General features: G+C 40.3%; 2 protein-coding genes across 11 annotated transcripts in view; both read right to left on the bottom strand.

Moving 5' to 3' along the window:
* Positions 1–9,698, bottom strand: part of LOC106550056 (uncharacterized) — a 15,090-nt gene extending 5,392 nt beyond the window's left edge. The window contains exons 1-3 of one of the 6 annotated variants that reach the window (XM_087713728.1): positions 9,600–9,698; positions 5,324–5,387; positions 1,538–1,708 (exon numbers count right to left, since the gene is read on the bottom strand). In XM_087713728.1, coding sequence (XP_087569854.1) covers positions 1,538–1,622 — 85 coding nt within the window. In that variant the 5' untranslated portion in view covers positions 1,623–1,708; positions 5,324–5,387; positions 9,600–9,698. Of the gene's footprint in view, positions 1–1,537; positions 1,709–5,323; positions 5,388–5,467; positions 6,147–9,513 lie in introns of those variants that run through there. The other 5 variants (XM_087713726.1, XM_087713724.1, XM_087713723.1 and 2 more) reach the window with 5 other exon arrangements.
* ZNF219 (zinc finger protein 219) overlaps positions 8,896–24,698 on the bottom strand; it is a 23,363-nt gene continuing 7,560 nt past the window's right edge. For 2 of the 5 annotated variants that reach the window (XM_087713732.1, XM_087713729.1), the window contains exons 2-6: positions 22,604–22,704; positions 18,014–19,382; positions 12,606–12,725; positions 10,643–11,439; positions 8,896–9,964 (exon numbers count right to left, since the gene is read on the bottom strand). In XM_087713732.1, coding sequence (XP_087569858.1) covers positions 9,767–9,964; positions 10,643–11,439; positions 12,606–12,725; positions 18,014–19,382; positions 22,604–22,609 — 2,490 coding nt within the window. In that variant the 5' untranslated portion in view covers positions 22,610–22,704 and the 3' untranslated portion in view covers positions 8,896–9,766. Of the gene's footprint in view, positions 11,440–12,605; positions 12,726–18,013; positions 19,383–22,603; positions 22,966–24,698 lie in introns of those variants that run through there. The other 3 variants (XM_087713733.1, XM_087713730.1, XM_087713734.1) reach the window with 3 other exon arrangements.

The raw sequence follows: 24,698 nt of genomic DNA, 5'->3' as shown, positions 1-24,698 counted from the left end.
TAAAGAACTCTCCAAATATATACCTAGGTTTTTTAACATTTCAGGCTATGGGTATAAGGATTAAGAGGAACAAACTAGTCCTAAGAAAGTGCAGCTGATTGCATCATACTTGTGTTGGAGGCCCCAAGGCGATTCCAAATGGAAAGTATTAGCCAGTGATATCACTGTTGCCCGAGGGATGCCCAATTGGGGACTTCTTTTATATCTCATTCAGTAGCTAGAGTAAAGGACGGGAGCTCACCCCACCCTAAGGCATTACTTGGGTCTCGAACATGAGTTTGCTGCTCATCAAGCCAACGTCCTAACCATGTAAGACACATGCTCCCAGTGTAGTTGGGATGCATAATTGACTTGTCCTGTTAAAGAGTTGGCATTAAACTGGAATTCCGGACATTCTGCAAAGGACAAACAGGTAGATGTTATTATGGCCTGCCTAAAAAGAGAGCTGCCAAATGGTAGAATTCCTCAAGATCATAAATCATGTTTAGTTCCTTGGCTTATGGAACATGTTGACTGAATTTATAAACTGCATCAAGCCATTATGTAATTGTGAAGTTTTGTCTCAAAATGGTATCTGAACGTGGCCATTGTTATTTTTAAGTCAGAGGGGTAAAATTAGATACCACAGGGATGTATGTAGTTCTCTTGGGTGTCAATCACTGAATTCCATTCCCGAACTTCTGGTTTGTGTGTTGGGCTGTTTTTCGCCATCCGGAGGCTTCCGGGAAGTCTCTGGAGGGTGAAAAATGGCCGAAAATCAAGGCCAAAAATCAGCTAGCCAGCACACGCATGCACACTGGATCTGACAGAACAATGCCTTGCATGCCCTCAGAAATGGCTCCGTGTGCCACCTGTGGCACGCGTGCCATAGGTTCACTATCATGGCCTTAAGGATTACCCAAGCTGATTGTGTACAGCCCGTTTCACATTGAAATGACATTCCCAAACCAGTTTTATGGATTTTTTCAGAGGAATGTTTAATCCCAGTTTAGTTTTTTTCACGGCAGGACCCAAAATAGATAATAGACAGCCATAGACATCCTTAGTGCAGTTAAACATTGGGTTCAAAATGTACGTTATTTTCACAGGCTTTTTCAGGCTATTAATTTTTACATTGTGTTTAATATTAGTTAATTTGTATGTTTCTATTATACATTCAGTCATTTCTTAAAGAAATATGAATGTTCTAGTATTAGGTCAGGCACTGCAATATATTCTGAGATAACAGGATGTATATGTCTCTGTGTGTTTGCTTTTTATATAAATAATATCAACATTTCTGGTCCAACCTGAGTCTTGAAAGAACAGCATTTCTGTTAATTTTACATCCTGTCTTTTGTTCAGGTACTCAAGGAGTGTACAAAGTGTTCCCTCCTCCCACTTTTTCTCATCACAACCCTGTAAGGTAGGCTGGGCCAAGGGCAGACAAGACCTTGACATGTCCTCAGTCCTAGTCCAACCCTTTCACACAGTTCCTTTAACTCAAAATTCCAATCAAGCTACATTTAAGGTCTTTTGGTAGATTCCTCTTCCTCACCTGTTGCTGCCAAGTTCTCTCTATCCAAGGCAGGATTAATGTCAGCCATAGCTTCTTCACTGAATGCTGATTCAAGAGCAGCCATTTCTTTCCCAAAGCCAAGTACACGCCAAGCAATCTTAGGTGCACACTGGATATTCACTCCATAAGGTAAGGATGTTCAGTTGCCTGCTTGAGAAATTTCAGAAAAGGTTTAGGGGGGAATATTTAACTATAGGCACATTGATCTCATTCTTTCAACAAAATCCCATTATCTGACCATAATTAAATATTCCATAAGGTCATCAAAGCCAGATTGCCTTTTAAAACTTGGTTTTGTTATCATTTGCTTGTAAGGATAGAATTGAAAATACTTGCTACTGATTCTACAGCAATCAGACAACTATAGCAGTGTAGAAAAACTCCACTAATCTGCTCTAAATACAGTGTTTGTAACCAGAAAGAGAGAGAGAGTCCTTAGTGACAAAAGTGACTAGAATGCCATCTTGCTTGATCAAGGAGTTAGGGGGTCCCCATCCTCTATAATGGTATTAAATATCTGCTTCTAGTTTATTTATCTATAACAGATGCATCTCTTCTGCAGCTGTGCTGTCAGATCACATGGTTTGTTTAGCCACAGTTTACAGAATAGTTCACAGTTGCTTAAGTGTAGGCAATGTGCTAAATCACAAACAAGCAAAGCAGGCGAGGGATTAGCAAACTGGACAATACTGGTTGCAATTGAAACTGTTGGCTGATACTGGTTTTCCACCATAAATTTTAAATGGAAAAATGATGTAATTAATCACCTTTGTTTACTGGCACCTTATACAGCAGCAAAGTCTTATATATGGTTATATGAAATAAACTTTAAATAAATTTAAAAAGAGAGTCAGTTTGTGTAATGGTTAGGAATTAGGGAAGAGATGGGGAGACATGAGTTTGAGTCCTGCCTTCAGCACAAAGCCACCTGGGTGACTTTGAGTCAGTCACTTTCTATCAACCCTAGGAAAGAGGCAATGGCAAACCACTTCTGAAAATCATTGCCAAGAAAAATTGCAGGGACTCGTCCAAGCAGTTTCTGAGAATCGAACAAGACTGAACAGAGAAAAAAATGATAAGAGCTTGATATGAGGTATCATGGGGGTATAGAGTTTGCAGTCTTCCAAATGTTGCTAAACTACCATTCCCGGGATTGCTCTTTTCTGGGCATGATACCTGGGCCAATTTATATCCCACCTGTCATTCAAGAGCTCAGGGATGTTGCCTCCCACACCCACACTCACATTTTTCTTTATAATAATCCTGTGTAGTAAATTGGGATGAGAGATGACCCAGATTCACCCTGTGAATTTCCTTAGTTGAAGATGTACTTCAACCTAGCAATAGCAATAGCAGTAGACTTATATACCGCTTCATAGGGCTTTCAGCCCTCTCTAAGCGGTTTACAGAGAGTCAGCATATTGCCCCCAACAATCCGGGTCCTCATTTTACCCACCTCGGAAGGATGGAAGGCTGAGTCAACCCTGAGCCGGTGAGATTTGAACCGCTGAACTGCTAATCTAGCAGTAGCCTGCAGTGCTGCATTTAACCACTGCGCCACCTCGGCTCTGAACCTAGATCTTGCAGTGCCACTTACCTTAGCCACTACACAGGCTCTGCTGTGAGTTGCAGTTGGGCTATAAATTACAGACTGCATTTTGAAGTTTTCGCTTTCTTTCTGTTACTGAAGTCATATTAATTTTAATTTCCCCTCTCTTAACACATTAGAATGAAAATGAACTTGAAAACAAAGAAGAGAATAGTCAAATAAATGTGCCCTTAACTGCAGCTCTAGACTTTCCCCGTTCTGCTTCAAGTTGGTCCAGTTAATTAACAATGAAGATATTGAAATGGTAAATAATTTCTACTTTTCAGGGTCAAACATCGATAAAAACAAGCAATTCCTTGATGAGATGGGTAGTTTTAAAATGTGATACATAAGAAAATAAAATAAATTTCTGATAGCACTTGATAGAATAAGCCATGAAGGCCTTGGAAAAAGATATTCAAATACCATGATCTATACTATACCTGCAGAGATCAAAATAGGGTAAGCAATGGTATTTTTCATGACACTCTATGGAAGCAAAAGTTAGGACTTAGAAACTAGATTGGGCCATGTCTACGGAGCTTCTCAATCATCCAGGTCATTGTTGTCTCTAAGGTGCTTTTTAAAGAGACAACTATACTTTCCTTGAAGACATTCCGCTTCTCATTCAAGAGAACTGAAGAAACTTCTTGGATGACAAGCGAAAGTATTCAAGAAAAAACAAAGGAAATCCAATTGTCTCTTGAAAAAGCTCCTTTGGGACAAATTGGAGAATGAACACTGTTGTTGGAGAAAACTCCTCAGAGTACTGTGGACAGAAAAAAAAAACCTCAACAAATGTATCAAACAAATCAATCCAAAATTCTTACTTGGGGCATGAATAACCAGTCTCAGATCATCAGACTTTGGATAGACTAAGTGAAGAGCTAGCTATCTGGAGAAGGGTCTAATGGTAGGAAAAGTAGAAGGAAAAAGAATGATCCAACAGCTAAGTGGATGGACTAAGTTACAGCAGAAATGGATGCCATATTGGAAGACCTGAAGGATCAAGTAAGGGATAGATCATAGATCATCATGGAGAAAACCCAACACTGACTTGATGTGATTCCTTTTCTAGAGAGTGAACCAAAGTGGGTCAACTTTGCAAGACAGAAGTCCTTAGCAGATGAATAACATAATGTATCTTTTAACATTTGTTTTGCTGCCTTGCTGATACCATAATATAAACCATTCTTAAATTTGAAATGTTTGAATTTAAATGTTTGAATAAATATTTAAATGTGTAAATATTTAATATTATCTACTATCCTTTTCTACAAATAGAGGGAAAATATGAGTTGGGAACAGAAGTGTCTCCCTAGTTTTACCTTAGTATTATTTGAGAAATAATTATATAAGCTTCTAGAATAATCTGAGGGGGGAAGAGATGCTTCATTAATGTAAACATAAGAAAATAGTCTTTTATCAAGACTATGTTAAAATAAGTTTTAAATAAAGTTAAAGGCACACCATACTTAAGAGATAGAACCCAAAGGTCTTCAACAAAAGCAAGCCAAACATATTTCTAATTATTCTAAAGTTAGTTTTATCCTTTGTAACTACCTGCCATTATAATCATATCAATCTTTTAAAAGTAATGGATGTTCGTTTATAATTTACACGTGTTACTACTATTTGCGAAATCTTGTGCTGAGGTTTTGCATTTTGTTCTTCGTCGTTTTGCATTTTCAGTTCCACCTTAAGAATGTTTCTTGTCAGCAGCCTTGGTGCGACTGGGAAGTTGCTATAAAAATATTTAATAATAATGGATAAGCCACCTTTACATGTATTAAACCTTTACATGTAAGTTCGAGAAAACGCCCGCCAACTATTTTTGGACTAATTTGTGCTAAGTTCTTTTGGTCTCTGGTTCATTCTAAAACTCGATACTGTAGGCTGTATTGGATCAGAAGCGGAAAAGAAGTAATAAGGACCCCTCCGCCTCCTTAAATGTGCCCCTGCCTTTTCCGGCGCTTGCCAGCCCAAGACTGGTAGCGGCGCGGCAATTTTGGAGACTAAGAATAATCCCACGCTCAAATCTAAGAACCTCTTGCGCGCTGGATCCGAGTAGTTGTTTCATCTTTATCCTGCAGAAATTCTGTCGTTCCCACCACAAAATCCAAAATGCAAGCTAAGATATATCAGGATCCAGCCAAAAAACATTTCCCTAAGCTTACCTAATTCTCCCGGGATCTTGGCTCCCGAGTTCTCCTCCGGCCACGTGAAGTATCCTAATTTCACCTAGAAACCAGAAAAGGCGTTAAGACCACCCCTTCCGTCTTACTCCACTTTCTTCAAACCGATTGTTTTCTGATAATTACATGTGATTGGATGCTTCCAGGGAAGATGCCCCAGTGCTTTGCGTTTGTTTCCTTTGCACCAAGTGCAACAGTCGTTGGCCAATTGGATCGCTACCGTCTATCCAGATCTTCCTGGCTTATATTGTTAAGGAAATTTAACTCATCGGGGATACAAAGGGCTTAGATAATACAAGCTTTGCTACTTACAAAAACTATACATCCTCCCCCAGGTATCGGATAAATGAACTCTCAGAACTTTCTGGGATTTATTGGTATTTATATAAATTTCTATCCCACGTTCATATTTATTAATGCTAACGTTACTGTGCTTACTTCTTATCTGTATCCCATTTATTCTGTCATTTTTGTCTTCAAGGCAAGAAAAAAAAGCAGATTGGCAGGGTAGCATAGGCTATGCTGTTTTGGAAAATAGCATCTCAGATCAGGTGGAATTTGACTCCTGTTACCTATTTCTATCCCAGATGATAAACAATTAGTGTGTTATTAGTGAATTATTGGTATTGTCCTTACAACTTCTCCTGATGAAATGAGCAGATAACAGCATTTCCTTGTTTCCTTGGGACATAGTTAACAGTAGCTAACCTAGTTGACTGAATTAGAGTTTCTTGAACAGTGATGGCTAACCTTTTCCAGACCGAGTGCCCAAAGTGCCCCCTGTGCATGCACATGTGACCCCCCCACATGCCTTCCTGCATGCATGCACAACTGCCACATACGCCCCATCCCCACGCATGTGCATGCCCCTCCCATACATGCATGCCCTACCCCCAAGCAGGGGCACTTGACCCCCCATGGACCCCCACACATGGACCCCCCACATCCCCGCATGCATGTCAGAGACCTGAAGGCCAGCTGGCCAGTGGGAGACACATGCGCATGTGCGGAAGAGGTGAACTGGGGTGATGGCTCACGTGCCATCAGAGAGGGCACCGCATGCCACCTCTGGCACGTTTGCCATAGGTTCGTCATCACGGAACTATACTGCTTTTATGTCATTGCAAATCGACATATATCCCAACAATTTTCTAAGGAGCTCAGAGATACTATACCTCTGCCCACTTAAATTTTCGTTCTCTCAACAATGTGGAACAAAGTCTTAAAGCTTGCTGTGATCTAAAATAGAACAGAATAACAGAGTTGGAAGGCACCTTGGAAGTCTTCTAGTCCAGCCCTCTGGTTAGGCAGGAAACCCTAAACCCGTGATGGCTAACCTATGGCACATGTGCCAGAGGTGGCAAGCAGAGCCCTCTCTGTGGGCACGCATGCCAGCCAGCTGGTCTTCGGATGTGCCGTAGCACTGGAGACCCAAAGACCACCTGGCAGATGCACATGTACGCGCTGGCCCCCTGGTCTTTGGTTTTCTGGCATGCACATGTGCACTGGCCAGCTGATCTTCATGCGCGCTGGAACGCCAGAAACTTGCACCAGCAAACTGGTCTTTGGGTTTCTGGTGCTCCGGTGTGTATACACACACACACACACACACACATATTCCGGTTTAAGCAGTTGGTGCCGAAAAGGTTTGCCATCAGTGGTATAGGTAGTCATTGACTTACTACAGTTTTAGTTTACAACAACACTGAAATGACTGTTTTTCACACATACAATCTTAGCATCATCTCCAACAGAGGTGGTATTGGAGATTTTACAGTATCCCCTGCCACGCCCGCCAAGCCATGCCACACCCATCAAGCCATGCCCACAAAAACGGTAGTAAAAATTTTTGAATCACACCACTGATTTCCATGGTCATGTAATCAAAATTCACATCCTTGGCAACTGGTTCATAATTGTTATAAGGGTGGAACCCTAACATTTATAGCTTCACATTTGGCACCCAGAAAGGGAATTACAGTGCTACCACTGTTTTAAGATACAGCTTAATTGCAGTTTGAGCATAGCTTTTCTAGAGATGTTGGCTCCAATGTAAATCCCATTAAGTTTCACTCCAAATAAAGGTTTGCAGATCTATTATGCTACGATTTCATATAGTTGGGGTAGCTTGAGACATGAATGACATTTGTATATAATCTTTGTGGCTTAGAAAATGTGCTTTGTGGCTAGTTCTAGTCTTAGTACTCAACTGCTTTGAGCTTTTCGGCTAGTTCTAGTCTTAGTACTCAACTGCTTTGAAACTCATCAAATTTGGTACTCAGCACATTTTCACAACAATATTTTGTCCCAATACTTGTTTGTTTGGTACTCAACGCTATCCTTTCCAGCCAAAATGAAGTTACACATTAATCACCTGGTAGGTCTTGCCCTGTGTAGATCACCTTGCATTCTTGTGTGGTCATTTTGGGCATTTTTGTGTTTTTATCCTTCATCAGTACAGGTAAAATAAAGTTTTTATTTTATTTAATCTAAGCATCTATTTATTTTTAGGTTCATTTCTCATGCAAAGTAATAATAAACAACCCTATCTGTTTACATATTGCCTTAAAAATGTGCATTGTCTTTGGTTTGGGAATGTGTTACATTTATTCCCATTCTTTAAAACTGTTTGGTACTCGTCATTTTTGATATTCATCGCACTTTCCAGAACCAATTAACAACAAGCATCGAGGTATTGCTGTATATCCCTTTGCTCCATCTAGTTGTTGCCTGGATTTTTGCTGGCCACATGTGGCAACCCTGTTTATGACTTAGCTCAATGAGATCATTGAAATAACTGTGATTTTCTCAGTAAAATATGATTTAATGTATTAAGTGAGTTTCTATGGCCAGATTTTCCATCTGTTTTTAATCAGATTTTAAGAATATAATTGAAAACATTGCCTATAAGCCCACACAAAGAGCAGCATTTGCTATTTAAAGAAATGCATTCTGTGCTTAAAGAACCAGAATTGGAAAATGATTTTTGCTGTTTCAGATATTTTTTAAAAATGTGGACATTAATGCCCATCTACTTTTTATCAAGTTTATCATAAAGATTATTAGGAGAATTTAGTAATTCAGCATTAGAAAATAATATTCCCTTTGAGTCAAGCGTCAGCTGGCCTCATGCAGCTTTTTTGGGCAATAGAAGCAAGCAATATATCATTCCCTATCATTGCTTTTCCAATACTAAATGCTTGTTTCCTCATTTGTCCCAGCCACTCACCTCCATCATGAATGCCTCTGCAAATTTTGTGCTTGTTTGTGTGATTTACAAGAAAAGGGTTTAAAAGAGGGAGGATTAAAAAAAAGGAAAAAGAAAGGATCAGCAACTCAAATAGAAAGAAGAGGCAGCTAAAATAAGTGGAAGTGGAAACTCAGTTGTGCTAGCTTCTTATGTTTATGGTTCTCAGGAAATTTGATTTAATCCTTCAAGGGAAGGGAAAGGCTTTTTTAAGAAATGAAGATTTGACAAAATTGCAATTAGACTCTCATAACACAATCTATGGCTGCCTGACATTGTTTTAAAATGCAGACTCGTACAAGCTATATATAATTTTTCAATGTAATTTTTATTTCCAGTTTCAAATTTTCTACAAGAAAACAATAAAAAAATAGAAAACTCTAGAAGTTGTCAAGCACCCTGATGTGCCAGGTCACTACAGAAACACAGCTCTGTTGCTGGGTAGCTACGGAGATAAAGATACTGGCATCAGGTAGCTTGCTACGGGAACATGAGAGGCTTAAGCTCCTGGATCTGATGAGACAGCCACATCCCAGGTGCTTGAAATCCCCTTGGGCCAAGAATGGTCGGTGAAGACTGCCCTGGCTCTAGGAGATATGGCAGGGTAATGGGGACAGGGCTCCTGGGTTATGAATAATTGGAGGATAGATAATTTGGACAAGCTCTGCTTCTCCCACCACATGAACACTATGGTGAGAAAAGCTACAAGTGCAGAAATGCTCCCCTTAAAAAAGAAAGAAAGAAAACTTCCAAGAACTACTACAGGAGTCTTGTCCCCATGAAGCCCAGCAACCCTCCACGTCCTAACAGTAGGATCCCCAAGGGACCAGGTCCTCAGATAGTGGAACCTAAAAGAAGCAGCATTAAGCTCAGAACTGAGGTGAAAACAAGGGGTTGAACTCTAATACACCCCAATGATAATCACCTCCAAACCCTGTTTGACTAAATAGAACTGCTACAGCAGCCCTTTCAAATATCCAGTGCATGGAGAGGAGACAGGGAAACCAGTACCAGCAGCATATCCTTTAAACGGGTCTTCTTCATGTTGACGGGGAGTTTCTGCAGGGTGTCCATTGGGGTATTTTGTTTTTGCAACTGGGAGCCCCCAGCAAACAGCTTTCTTGATCAAGCAGAGGATTATAATCCCATTCAGACGAACTGCAATTTCCCCCATCAACTCAAGGCATGAACTGAATCTCCTTGCCATGTTTTCTCTGGCCTTTAACCAGTGCTCCACTGCAGCTACAGCTTTTGCCTTCCAGGGTCAGTACTTGGTTATGTTGTAGTTTTGTCTTTTTTTTCCCTCCTGGAGCTCTTGTGCTGTTATTTAGCTGCTTGGCAGGTAATCCCTGTATCTTGCTATGTTTGTCTTGCTGCTGTTAAAAATAGAAAGAATTATTTCAAAAAATAGTCGGTAACTCTTACTACGTCTTACTCCAAAACCTCTTGCAGATGGCTGCATGACCCTGTTGTATGTGAGGTGACCACTCACAAGCTGTCTCTGCAAATCTACACTACATATGAAAACAGGTCTGAAACTGCTTTCACTGCCTTAAAGAGCTTTTTCTTGAGGCAGACATTGGTCCATCTAGCCTCTTACTGCCTGTTCTCGGAGGCAGCCTCCAGTCAAGATCACAGGCAGGGACTTTTCTCGGCCCTGATACTTTTTTATTCTGAAGATAGAAAGGAATAAGGAGCTCGATTGCATGCAAAGCATGTGTTCTGCCACTATGCTATGAGCTCTGCAAAGCACCTGCCTATGAACTTTGGGAAATGTAGCTCTATATGCAGCATTATTATTATTATTATTATTATTATTATTATTATTATTATTATTATTATTATTATTATTATTAATTAGTTTTGTCACACAGTCAGCCAGCTATTTAGACTGGATTTGGCATTTTTATCTGCATTTCTCAAAGACCTGGAATTATTATTATCCAATAGATAGAACAGAGCCACAATTCCCAGGTCCCTTGGTCGAGAGTAATCATGATAGCTAAACAGATTCGGGACTGGTTTATATATGCAGAGTAGACTCAGGCCTGTACCGGCTCCAACTGTAATTCCATGAGATCTTGGCCTGTCTCTGAAGCCTCCTGACGTGGTGCTTTTGGGGACAGAGGACCAGACAATTCCTTCTCTGGCTTTGGCTCCTCGGAGTCTTGTGATAGTTTCTCCCATTCTTGCTGATTCAGTGCAGCTTCAGAAGAAAGGCTGCCAATTATTGCTCCCTCAGAACTCGGTTTCCCCTGAGGCACCTTGAGACGGCGAGAGTCTTCCTGATCTTCAGAGGACCAGAAACTCTGGGTCTTGGAAATCTCCCCCTTTGGGCTTGGGGATTCTGGTTCTTTCAGCTCAACCATTTCTTCCTCCAACATCACCTGGGCTTTAGGAGCTGTGTGAGAGCAGCGGCGGGTACGAGCTTTCCTGCTGTGATGGACTTGAAGGTGTAACTCCATAAGCTCAGGAGCTGAGGTGGCAAAGGGGCAAAACTGGCAACGGTGGAGGGCTCCTCCTGCCAGGGCTGGACGTAGAGAAAGATCCAATGGCTGGAAATCAGCCTTCCCGTTTAGCAGTGACTTGCGACGGGATTGGCGGGACCGAGCTGCCCCCATGCCACCTAGAGGAAGGAAGGACCCATGACTCTTGGTGAGTGGCGTAGGGGGAAAGGCAGGGACTGCAGTAGGGGCCAGGGGCATGTGGCACTGCTCCATTGTTGCTACAGCTGCTGCAGCAGCTGCAGCAGCATTCTTTTGCTCCCGGTGGTGGCGCTGCAGGTGATATTTGAGCGAGCCAGACTGAGTGCCAGCATAGTCACAGTGAGGGCACTTGTATGGGCGCTCACCTATAGGGAAAAAAAGGGGAGAAATTAATTGGCGCAGCAATGATTATTTTTCTTTGGTGTGATTTTCCCTGGTTGGTTGCAACATATGACAAGAGACTCCATTTAGGTGTCTGACTGATTCAGTTTTCCCAATCCATGAAACAGAATACAAATATCACATTTTTGACCATGAACAAAATCAGCTTTCTGTATTACAGCTTTCAGAGAGGGAATATCTTCTCTGTAATATTTTAGGAAGAGGTCTTGCCATAAACCCTCTCTGTGCAATTAATGAGCAAAGGAAAGAAAAACAATCCATAATATGATGTGTGTATATGTATGTTTGTATGTATGTATAGGTGTTAATAGAATAGAATATAATTCTTTATTGGCCAAGTGTGATTGGACACACAAGGAATTTGTTTTGGTGCATATGCTCTCATATGATGTTGTGTGTGTGTCTGTTATTCAAAGTAGAGCATCGTACTTGGGAATTGTCTTTTCTCTTTATAAAGTCTGTGAGGTAGGAAAGGGGGAGCATGAAATACTGCCTTAAAAGTATCTAAAGAGATTAAGAGAGACCCCGACATAACACAAGTGAGGACTGCAGAAAGACCTAAACATCTTTACAGAAGTTCTCTTGCAAAACCTTTACTAGAATGAACAAGAATATTTTAATAGTATAGAATATTTTAATTAGCCAATATTTCAGTTGGCTAATCCATATTGACTTGATTTGGGCGATGCTCAGTGTGAAGAGGCCCATGAACAAGGCAGCTTAACTTGCTGTCAGCATTTTTCATTCACTTGCCACTGCCTCTGGGCCCTGCAAATACAAATTGAGAAGGAAAGTACTTAAAAAAACACTGCAAGAGAATGCAAATAAACTTGCAACAACTGTGAAGAATCTCAGAGCAGGAACTCAGCAATTCCAGTTCTTGAAAACAGCTCTGGTTATGTACCATGCTAATGGAAGGAAGAGTGTTGTTAACCCAACTTGGACACTGAAATTTGTTGTCTAAACCAAATGGTCTTCCTGTAATATACCTTCAAGAGGATCAGTTCCAATACAGCATCATTTAGATTGCAAGAAATGGTTTTATGTGAAAGGTTAAGTTATAGACAAATGAATCTTATCACCTATTTCCGTATTTTACTTACCCCATGTTTCCGCTCCTGACTCTTACCTGTGTGGACACGGAGGTGAACTTTGAGATGGTGGGAAGATCTGAAGGACTTTCCACAGAATGGACAATCTTTCCCGGTGCCTCGTCGGGATCCATCCAAGCGTGACTGACTCTGTATTTCTGCAAAAGGCAAAGTGAAGACAAAAAGATTTTTTTTAATATGAGCTGAAGATTGCTTGGTGGTTCTTATTTCTTTTCAATATTTTCATATTTTTTGTATTGTTTTATATTATTTGCTTGCTAGAACCAGTTTCTTTTTCAAAAAGGCTTAGAAGCACAAATGCTACCAGTGTCTCATTTTACTTCTCTAGCAAAGCCAGGGGGGGGAATGGTTCCATGAGACTGGTAGGCAAGTTCCCGCTGTTCGCACAAGTGGGAGATGCGGGCACTTACCTGCCACTTCTGCGGCCTGGTTACAAACAGCTTATGGGCCAATAGTGGGCTGCGGCCCAGGGATTGGGGATCTCTATTTTAGATCACTATAGATTTAGATTTATATCTAAGATGATTGAACTATAATTTGTATAAAGAATTATACTGAGTGTATTTAATAACAACTTATGTTGTTCTAAGTTTCCAATAAAGAAACAATTGAAATAAAATTGAAACTGAAATAAAATGCACTATTAGCAAGGATCTGCCTTCAGCAAGATGACTGTCATTTAGGAAAAGAAAACAGGATGCAATAAAATGGGAACACTTTCTAGAAGAAGAAATGCAGGAAGGAAAAATGTACAAATGAGAGATGTTGGCAATGTTGAGGACATCTGAGGTTGCTTGAATTTGTCAAAGTCACATTTTATTGTATTTTAAGTATTTTTCTCTATTTTTTTTATTGTTATATGAACAAACGTTAAAATAAAAAAAAATGTCTAACCCTAACCCTAACTGTAGGAATTTATATTCCCATACAACTATCTGGGTAGTACTTATTTCAGAGGCAACAATTTTTTTAAAAGATTTGGGGTGGAGGTGTTCATCTGTATAAATCAGAGCAAGAAAAAGGAATGGTGAGAGCAGAGAAAGTAAATTCTTGTTGCAAGATGGAATCATTTGACTATCTGAAAGCTCTTTTTGTTTTTTTCCTTCCTCACAAAGTTGGAAGGGAGGATGAAGTGGTCCTTCCTAGTCATTCCAATCACTATTCTTAAGTATTGTAAAGATGTTTCCTTCTCTCTTCTCTATAGAATGAAAGATAGATAGAGGAAATAATCCTAAAGGAGTTTGTGAACGTAGAGATCATAATGTCCCAAGTCATTCCAGAGTTTTGCAAAAGTAATTGATCTCATTGGGGCTTTCTGAATCTTTATATATCTTGTGAATATTATAGGAGTTTCATATGGGTCAGACAGATGTAGAAAGGAAATCTAATTTAACAAAATGCTGAGTTTCCCTTCCTTTTAGTTTCCAAACTAAGATAGACATCTTTTTATTTTATTTTATTTAGCTACCATATTGGAGGGCAAAAAATGACATATAAAAATGAAATGCATTATAAAATATGCTGTCAAAAAAGCCTCTACAAGAGAAGCAATCAAATAAACACTCGCGTTGTAAACTTTAAAACACACACACAAAAACCCCACAAAAATTGAAAACATTGCTAAGCAATTTCACAAAATGCACTGGGCCTAATTCTTGTTGAAAGAATATTGAAAGTGTAATCACTCCCTCAGATTCAGTAACTAGTTGCAGCTCCACTACCTGACTTAATTTAATTTAATGTAATCATATAGTTATGTAGGATTTCTGGCCATTCCAAAAATAGCAAACTGCTTCAACTCAGTAATATTTTGTGGTTTTCTAGCAACAAATGCTCATTTCTGATCCTGCCAGAACATTTCTATGCAATTTAGGGGCGAACATAGGAATCCTGTTTTTACTCAGTGCTTTTCTGATCATGGAGTCATGAATTATTTATTTATTTAACCAATGTAAGTTAGGCCAGTAGGTACTTAGATATTGTCCTGGGGTTGTATGTAACTTCATTGACAATGTTATGTTGAATTTGGGAGTGATTTGACAGGACGGTAATTCTAAGAAAACCTCACTATTCACTACTTTTTCCCTTTCAAGACATTTTGAGGATTGTAGAGCTTTTTGAAATGGGTCTACAACTTTTCCAGACTAAGGAATATTAATAATTCATTTATTTATTTTGAAGGAACCTAACATGACTCTAAATCTGTGTAGTGGCAACTTCAATATAATGAGGGGAGCCCAAGTTTGTGCAATTGTTATGGGACGAGGCTGACAGCTCCAAATGTTCAAAGAAGTGCTGGCCGTACATATCATAGTTCATAAAACATGGAAATGGACATTATTTTCCATACTGGCAGACCCCACCTTAGATGTTTTTATTTATAGAGTAAATGAAACAACACCAAATTTCAGTGTTTATCCATTTTCTCTAAGTTCCTTTATGTTTTACTATAGGAGTTCTGTTGAAAGTTCTGCAGTAAAGATATGCAAATATTCAGAAAAGCCAAACAGAGCAATTACATTTTCACCCATGACAACCAGCTTGTGAATGAGCAAATCTCCTCCTTCAGCAGCTTCATCCAGCAGCAAAATTTTAAAAATTCAAAAAAATCGGGCAAAATGTTTTTAATGTGCTTTATTCTGGTCTTGAATTAAAGTTGAAATGCACATATAATAGAGACAGATGAGGGGGGAGGTATTGCCCTCCATTATTGCATTAATGTTTTGTTAAAGACAGCCATCAGTGGAAAGAATACAGTTTACCCAACTATATCATCTCAAAGCCTAATTCCTAATTATTATGTCTAGTGTGATAAATTCCAGCTCTTGCCACCTGAGGGCATAACATATCCACCATACAAAATGACATGGCCAAATTCTCTTGTGTAACCTGATGTGATTCCAACCTCATGGGTTTTTTTTTTCAAAGAGGCAAATAGTATGAAAAGTAGTCCATTTTCACATCACAGATTTAATCTCATTTAATAACAAATTATTTCTCACCAAGGAGGCTCAGAACTGTTTAATCAAACTTCGTATAACTAGGAAGCAAAGGTAATAATGTCAAAGCAGTAGTGTGTTGAAGGGCAGGGAAAAGCATTGGAAGAGGCAATTTGGGAAGTGTATCAGGGCAACTGAAATATATCTTCTACCTGTGTGGAAGAGGGATATTTTATTTATATGGCACATGTATTACCTGGTACATCCCATCAAACCAGTTTGGCAATCATGGAGCTTGGGAATCCAAATTTTGCTTGCCCAGAGATGTTTACAAGTTGGTATTGTCAGGAACAAATGACATCATCTTATTCAGACTTCAAAGGAGTAAAGATTCTGCTCAGTGTTGCTCTCAACTGAAACACCAAGGATTTTTAAACTAGGGGTGGGAGATTTTGCTCCCCCAAAAATATCCTATGTCAAAACACACGTTCTATTTTCCTTTGGAGTAATTTGGGAGGCATAGAAAATGGCTGCTTCCCAGCTGACTCTTAATCATGCAGTATATGGGATGAGTAATCAGGAGAGCAGCTGGCTGGGTCAGCCACATTATGCAAACATGTCTAATATCTTTATTTCTTGCTGTATTGTTTGGGAAGGAAGTGTTCTGGGACAAAGACTTTTTAGCATGTAAAACACAAATCAGTTTAGATCTATGAGCACATGTGCCTTACAAAGCAGGGGGTTTTGCCATTCTGATCATTTTTGATAAACATTTCCAATGTGATTTTCTGTCACTTTGAGACTGGAAACACACAAATCATGTTCATTCAGCTTTTAGTAATATAAGTTGCATGCGAAAGTTTATGCATGCCTGGTCAAATTGCTTATTTCAATAATTTCTTTAGTGAACAGAAAGAAGATGATACAACTTCTACAAGGAACAAGGGTTCTGCAAATTTGAACTGATGCTTATTAGTTATGAGCAGTTGTTTAAGAATAACCAGCAACATTTTAATTTCAAACGAAATTCATTGTTATTATCATCAAATTGTTAAAGTTCCAAAAGGAGATTTATTTGTTAGGCTTACAGTTACTCAAGTGAAGACAACTCCACAGGTAAGCAAATATTCTAAACCTTCTAACTTCTCAAATTGTGATTGTTCTGTTTATTTTCAACAACCAACAGTTCTTCTAAGTAGCTGCGGGCTTGGAATATTTGAAAATGAACATTATTTATTGTTAAAGCAGAGGAAGTTATAAATAATATTTGTGAACATTTTCAGCTAACAACTTTAATTTTGAGAAACACTATTAAGTAGTGAAAGTTGCATGGATTACTAAAGTCAACAAGATCTGGAAGACCCCCAAAAAATCTGTTACAGTTGCATGAAAGCTGGTTAGATCTTCAAAAGAGCCTGCTGAAAAGTTTAGTTGACACTGGATTAGTTATCCACATCATAGTGTTGCTTATGCAATAATTATGTGCATGTGAATATTATCAGAAGGAGAAAACATTGAAATATTTTGATAGAAAGTGCTTTGGACTAATGACCATATTCACAAGATACATTTGGAAGTAAGAAGGTGAATCATTTTTGAAGAAAAACAATCCAGTAAGAATGGATCTGGCTCTATTATATTTGGGGTTGTATGACAGCAGTTTATGGGTGGAAATAACTAAATATCCACTTGTTGTCCAACCTCATGTTCCAAAACTGAGAAAACTGAAGTTGAAAAATGTTCATATATTTCACAATAATTATGACGTGAAAGAAACTTCTATATCATCTATAAAATATTTACAGGAAATAAAGATAAAAGGTTTGGGGTGGATGTCACAGTTCCCAAACAAGAATATTTTTGAAAATCTGAGGGAAAAGATCCCAAACATATCACACTCTAATCAGCCCCTACGAAGGAGGTAAAACAGTTCCAGGAATAGGAGGAGGTGGTGGTAGAGGGGAGAAGGAGAAAAGGAGGAGACAATGAACCTTCCCTGGCTTCACAAAAGATTTGTTATTTTTGTCAAAGAATTACAAAGAACAGGCTGAAGGGTATCCAGACTTTTGTATTAGTTTTCTTATTCTGAATCTGTAAACAGCTGCATGTAAACAGTAATTATGCATTCAAATTTGCAGCAAGATGGCCTGTTTTGGTTTATACCGTGTAGAGCTTGTGTCAGCTTCTGTTTGCTTGGGGATTCACTAAAGCATATAATTTCACTAGAGATGCCTACATTCATGCATGCAACTATAGAGCTGTGGGTTTTTTTGAAGAAAAAACACCACAAATTGTCTTCCAAAATTCAAAGCAGACTTAATTCTATTAATTGAATCTTCAATTCTGGCCATGAAGCCCAGGGCCATTGCCTCAAACTAAATGAAAGTCTTGCTTCTTATTCTCCGTGACCAGAGTCAGTCACCTCCACCCAGCTCAATCGTTCCCATAAAACTGCTAAGTAGGATCTGGACTCTGTCTGTACTTGCCTTTTTCCTTCTGGGTCAGCAGAGCTGAGCTGGTGTTGGCTGCAGTAGAAGCTCTCACATTTGTTGGAAGCCAGTGTCCACTGAGAAGGTGAGAACCCAGTGATTGTCCCTTGTTCCATTCTCTCTCACGGGAGAGGTGGCTTTGCCGGTGCAAGGCCATCTGCTGGAATGTACCAAATGTCCGGTTACAGTCTGGGCAGCGATGGTTCCCTCCCGAATCTTCTCTCACAAGCTTGGACCCTACTACATAAGAACGTTCCCGCCACTGCTGACTACTCTCCACGGCGCGAGCTGTGGCCTGCAGTCGTTCAGCACAGCTTGCATCACTATAACCCAGGAAAGTGCCTGTACTGGCTTTATCTGTTGGCCGAGGAGAGAGGAGAGATGGATACAGGGCCTCACAACCCACGAGTAAACTCTGTGCTGACCGTCCCGGTCCTGGTCCTCTTTGTTCACTCTGGAGGCCCAGCTTACTGAGATGAACCTTCATGTGGTTTTTCAGGAACCATGGTTCCTTGAAGCCACGCCCACACACCTGGCACTTATGGTCAAAGGAGTCTTTGTGCTTCCGCATGTGACCCTTAAGGAACCAGGACTGGGTGAAGGCTTGACCACAGACCTGGCAGCGGAACTCCGTAGGGGTGGAGGCAGAGGAAGAAGGGGTGGGTGTGGAAGCAGGAGGGGTGGGTGGAGCTGTAGTGGTGGGCACAGGGGCAGGAGGGGTGGGTGTCCAAGCTGCTGGCGTGTTATGAGCCTGTTGGTTGTGCCACTGAAGTTCTGACTCCTGTGTGGCAGCAAAAGAACATTGCCCACACTTGTACGGCTGATGGAGGATGCGAAGGTGGCGCTCGCGTTCCCCTGCAGTGCGAAACTTGCCCTTGCAGAAAGAGCAGCGGAATGTGGGTAGAGGTTGGGGAAGAATAGGAGCAGCCATTTCTTCTTCCTCCTCCTCCTCCTCTTCCTTTTCCTCTTCTTGACCCCGCAAAAGTGCCCGCTCTTCCAATTCAAGCAGTAGGCGGCTCTGGTGACTGAGCCGGGTTTGGGCCTCAGGACAATGGGAGCGCAAATGGAGACGTAAACTGGCACGCTGCCCTGCCTGGTGGCCACAGTACGGACAAGTGAGTGGATAGGAGCTGGTGTGGATACGGGTGTGCAATGCCAGAATGCTGTTGAAGCGGAAACGCTTGCCACAGATAGGACATGGATAAGGGCGATCCTCCCCTCCTGCCCCCCCTGGCCCATTAGAGTAATGTTGTAAGTCCAGTTCCCCATTGAAAGCCATAATGTCAGCTTCATCACTGGAAGACGAGGAAGGAGAAGGAAGGGCAACACTGGCTGAGTTGGCAGAAGGCAATTGGTAATCTGCACCCTGTAGGAAGGAAGAGGAAAAGAAGAAAGTTAAAGCCTTTATACTGAATCCTTTCCTTTCCTAAGTTTTTTCAATCAATAATGTTGCCTAACAGCTTGATGGTACAGGAAAAGAAGAATAACTTTAACATCCTTGCAGAATGAGACAGGGCTCTGGATTTCCTTCAGTGCAGTTTGCAAACTGGTGGCTGGCATGCTGTCTTTGTACAAAACATACAGAAACCCTTCTGTCCTCAGCCAGCAACCTTTCCACTCAGCATTTTGCAAAGCAGAGGCTGAGATAAAAGCAGCCAAATTACTTTCTTTCCTATGACTGGAAAGCAGAAGCTTTGCTTTATTATTAGAGGAAATAGGAAAATGGAGACTCCCAAGAGCAGGTGTCCCAATTTCCTTCACTAACAGCATTTTGGAAAATCAATCAGCACTTACAAATACATCTGTGTGTCCACAAAAACATGATTGAATTTGGGGAATTATATCCTGTGATAAAACAGTAAAACATGGTTGTGAACCAAAGAATAGGTAAGAACTTCAGACCAGTAAGTAGGAGAAAGAGAGGGAGGGAGGGAGGGAGGGAGGGAGGGAGAGAGAGAGAGAGAGAAACAAAACTGAAGTGCAAAACAAATTTAATGGGATTGTAAAATCTGCCTCAAAGGCAAATCTTGGTAATCATTTTAGGTTTATAGTAAAATTAATTAAGAGAAATATTGTTAGGATTTTTTGCCCCTCCCTTTTAATTTTACTGAAATAATAGATTGGAATTGTCCCATTATGTTCAAGGGTTCTCTAGTGGCGATGGGACAAGGGTGGGTATCAACTGGTATGGACCGATACGGCCGTACCAGATGGTGAAATTTAGTGTGCCTTCCCGTACCCGTTGGTCAGGAAGCCCCGTACCGGAATGTTCCCTCCCTTCATTCACTCTTTCACTCACCCTGCCCATCCGCACCATGCTGCCGAAAAGTTGTCAGAAGAAGAACCAGAAGAAGAAAGAACTGTGTGGCTGGGGTGGAGGGGGGGGGGGGAGAAGATGTTAGGAAAGAGGCAGAGGGGCTGCTGGAAGCATGTGTGGGTGTGCATGGGCTGTGGGTTTTAAAAACGTCTGAGTGAATCCAGGAAGAGGGAAAAGGCAGAGGGGCTGGAAGATACACACTTCCCACCCCTCTGCCTCTTCCCTCTTCCTGGATTCACTCACACGTTTTTAAAACCCACAGCCTGTGCAAACACAAGACATTTTTAAAACTCACAACCGGTGCACATGCATACACTCTTCCACTCTTTTAAAAATGTCTGAGTAAATCCAGGAAGAGGGACGAGGCAGAGGGGCTAGAAGTGTGTGTGCTGTGCACAGACCGTGAGTTAAAAATGTCTGAGTGAATCCAGGAAGAGGGATGAGGCAGAGGGGCTAGAAGAGTGTGTGCTGTGCACAGGCTGTGCTGTGGGTTTTAAAAACATCTTGTGTGTGCACAGGCTGTAAGTTTTAAAAATGCCTGAGTAAATCCAGGAAGATGGAAGCGACAGAGGGGCTGGAAGTGTGTGTGTGTGAGGTGGTCAGTAATGTTGAAGTCCAGCAAGGACAGCCATATTTCCTCTGTAAGTAGCTGTTTTATTGTTTTGTGTACTTATTTTATTCTTATTTAAGTAGTAAGTGCAGAAAATAATAAATTTCCTTTTTTTATATCTTATTTTTGTAGATCATTCTTTGGGGCAAAGAATTCAGTGACATCGACTTGGCCACTCCCTCCCAGTCACATGACTGCTAAGCTACTCCCACCCGGTTACCTAACTGCCAAGCCACTCCCACTCAGTCACATGACTGTCAAGCTACTCCCACCCTTTCACATGATCACGAAGCCACTCTCATCCGGTCACATTACCACCAAGCCACTCCCACCAAACAGGCCACACCTACAGAATAGGTTCTAAAAAAATTTGAAATCCACTACTGAGATGGGACTTCTGTTATCTTGCTTATTACCTATGAAAACTACTATTTCTACCATACTATATCCCATTCTGACCCCAACTAATGCTAAGAGGCCTATGTGTCAGGCACGAACGAACAAATCTACACATGGAGCTCAATTAGCTATTTTATTGCTCATGCCTATAACACAGGAATCTTCTCAAACTGGTGGTTTGCATTTAAGCCAAGCTACATAAGTTTCAATGGCATTCAAGAGTCAGACCTTGCCTTCTTCTGCCTATATAGGGATTCTAGACTAATTCCTTGCCAGTCTCTCTCTGACATAAGAAGCTTGTGGCAGGCTAGCTGAAAAAAGCTTCTGTACTTGCTGGCTATGAATTGCAATGGCAGTATTCTGTTACGTTGTCTGATTTTTCTTTGAATATTTAATGGCAATCTAATTGTTAATCACTCTGAAAAGGAGAGTATCCATAAAGTAAGTTATAATAATTAAAATGAGTAATATATAAATACTTCTTCATCTTGTCCTTATTAAAAGTGTTTCTTTTTCCAGTTTCAATGGATTTTAAAATTCAGTTAAGAGAACTTGGACCATTGCCAAGTTGAATAGACTAAACTGGAATAGAATAGAATAGAATTCTTTATTGGCCAAGTGTGATTGGACACACAAGGAATTAGCCTTTGGTGCATGTGCACTCAGTATACATAAGGAGAATAAAATATATTCATCAAGAATAAAAGGATACAACACTTACTGACAGTCAAGGTTACTAATAAGCTATCAAATTGTACTAGGAAACAAATAAAAACAATATAAATTGAAAGATACAAGCCACATGGTTATAGTCATAAGTGGGGAGAGACAGATACTAGGAAGGAAGAGAAGAATAATAGTAATACATTCTTAGTAAATTATTGACAATGTTGTGGGAATTAGTTGTTAAGCAGAGTGATGGCATTCGGAGGAAAACTATCTTTGTGTCTAGTTGTTCTGGTGTACAGTGCCCTAAAACTTTGTTTTGAGGATATAAGTTGAAGCAATTTATGTCCAGGAAGTGAGGGGTCTGTAGATACTTCCACAGCCCTTTTTTTGGCTCATGTAGTATACAGGTCTTCAATGGAAGGCAGATTGGTATCAATTGTTTTTTCGGCATGTTTTCAGAAAATTTAAAGTGGTCTTAGAGTAACTTACTTTGATAATACTGTAGGGAGGAGAAAAAAAAATCATTTCAGGAGCTCCCCATCCTGTTATATTCTCCCCACCCCCCTCTGGTTTTATGACTCAAGCCACTCACCTCCATGGTGCTCCTGATCACATTCTTTAATCCTTGACTGATGATGGAACAGTCAGTGAGAGCCAAGTTGACATGTCACTCTTGTTAAGTAGACGCATTTGCTGCAACAAAGAGGGTGGTGAAAGTCATATAAATGAACGGTAAATGTTTTATCAACAAAGGCTACTTTGAAATTAATAATGACTATGCTTATACCACATTGTGATTAGATCACATTTTGCCTCTGTATTGCTCGGTTCCACCACAAAACCGCGGTCGACTAAAGCGCGTGTGACTAAAGCGCGGTGACAAAACCGCGCCGTCAAAACCGCGCGACAACAGCGCGCCGACAACAGCGCGCTGTAACATAACCCTAAAAATAACCCTAAACCTAACCCTAAACATAACTAAACCTAACCCTAACCCTAAACCTAACCCTAAACCTAACCCTAAACCTTACCTTAAGTTAAATCGCGCTTCTGTCGGCACGCTGTTGTCGGCGCGCTTTTGACATCGCGGTTTTAGCGCCGCGGTGTTGTCGGCACGCTTTTGACGTTCGGGGTTATGTCGTGCCACGGTATTGCTCAACCCAACCAATAGTGATATGTTCTGTAAACTGTAATTATAAAAGTGTGGCTTAGAATGATGAGCACTAGGCCTGTATGGAATTTTTATCCAGACATGCTCCCCCATAACTTAATTTGGTGTGTGTGGAATAGAACTAAATACCCATGAAATTATTTATTTATTTATTGTTAAAATTTATATGCCACCCAATCCCGAAGGACTCCGGGCGGCTTACAAAAAGTGTAATTTATTTGCTACTGGTACATAATTGAGGGAGCTTTTACCTATCAGGCATAAGTCTTCCAATAGAGTGCAAGGATTGTTTCCAGGTAGAACTGTGGTCCAGCAAGAATTTAAAAACAGAAGCATGGCTCTTGGAACATATCTCTTAGAAACCAGCTCCACTGGACTCCTTTCTCAAGCGACAAAGGCATAAATGGAGGGGGTATCAGCTTTCAGTCTCTTCCCTAAACCATATGATTTCAGTATTACAATATTATTTTGTGTAATGGATGCCTGCCCTGCTTTTTTTCACTTTCCTCAACATTTTCCTTTTTTAAAAATTGTAAATTTGCAATCAGGGTCTGTTCTTTCATTAAATAAACAACATTTTGCCCTGATGTTCTCTAGAGACTGCAGAGAAAAATGAAAACATTTGAAATACTGATGTGACACAGCCTGACAATGTTTAGTTCATTGTCGCAAAATAATTGCTTTGTAGAAAGCTGGCAAGAATTTTATCTCTGCAGTGGATCTTTGACCAATATTTCCTGAGTTGTCAAAGCAAGAGGAATTCAGCAGTAAGAAAACTGGGAGAGAGACATCCAAATAAAATATTTTCAGATTGCAATTGGGAAATGTTTGTCCATTTGCAAGAAAGTATTCTAGCTTTTGATTTCCACTTTCCATAACAATTTTATATTTGCTGCAGGCAAATTAGAACCAGACGGAAGTAGGAAGCTGATGTGAATAACAATGCAAGAGAAGCCAAGATGTATTGCCTTTCATTATTCTCCATCTCATGCCAATATTAAGATATTTAGGAAAAGACAGCAGCTCCAGTTCAGTCTTAGTTGCTGTGATAATTTGTGATAAATTTTAATCAGATCCACCAAAACTGATCCCACTGAATCTTTCAAAGAAAAATTTGTGAGATGCAGATAAACATTTTAGTTGTATTGTCCTTTGACTTGGAAAAAAAGATCAACATTTCAGTTTATGATCATGAAACTCAAGTGACTACATTGGGCAAGTCACTATTTGCATAAGAGGTAAGCCTGTTGTGGAAAAACTGGAATACCACTCAGGACTCAATGTTAAGAGTTTTGATGTTACCAAATATTTTCCAGTGCTTCAAAGAATCTCACAATGCAAGCTTTTGCATGTGTAATATCCCATTGCTTTGCACAATTCAATAGAGCACACAAACATCCCACTATTTTTGAGTAACAGAACACCCAAGTTTCCTGTATTAATACCAATAAAATAAGGGGAAGCCCACAAATTGGGAACTCAAAAAGGGGGATATAAACTGTATTGATAACATGTT

This window comes from Thamnophis sirtalis, unplaced genomic scaffold, assembly GCF_051295495.1.
Source record: "Thamnophis sirtalis isolate CommonGarterSnake01/CBP01778 unplaced genomic scaffold, rThaSir2_p1.2 scaffold_4, whole genome shotgun sequence".
Lineage (NCBI taxonomy): Eukaryota > Metazoa > Chordata > Lepidosauria > Squamata > Natricidae > Thamnophis > Thamnophis sirtalis.
This window is presented reverse-complemented; position numbering and strand designations above follow the sequence as displayed.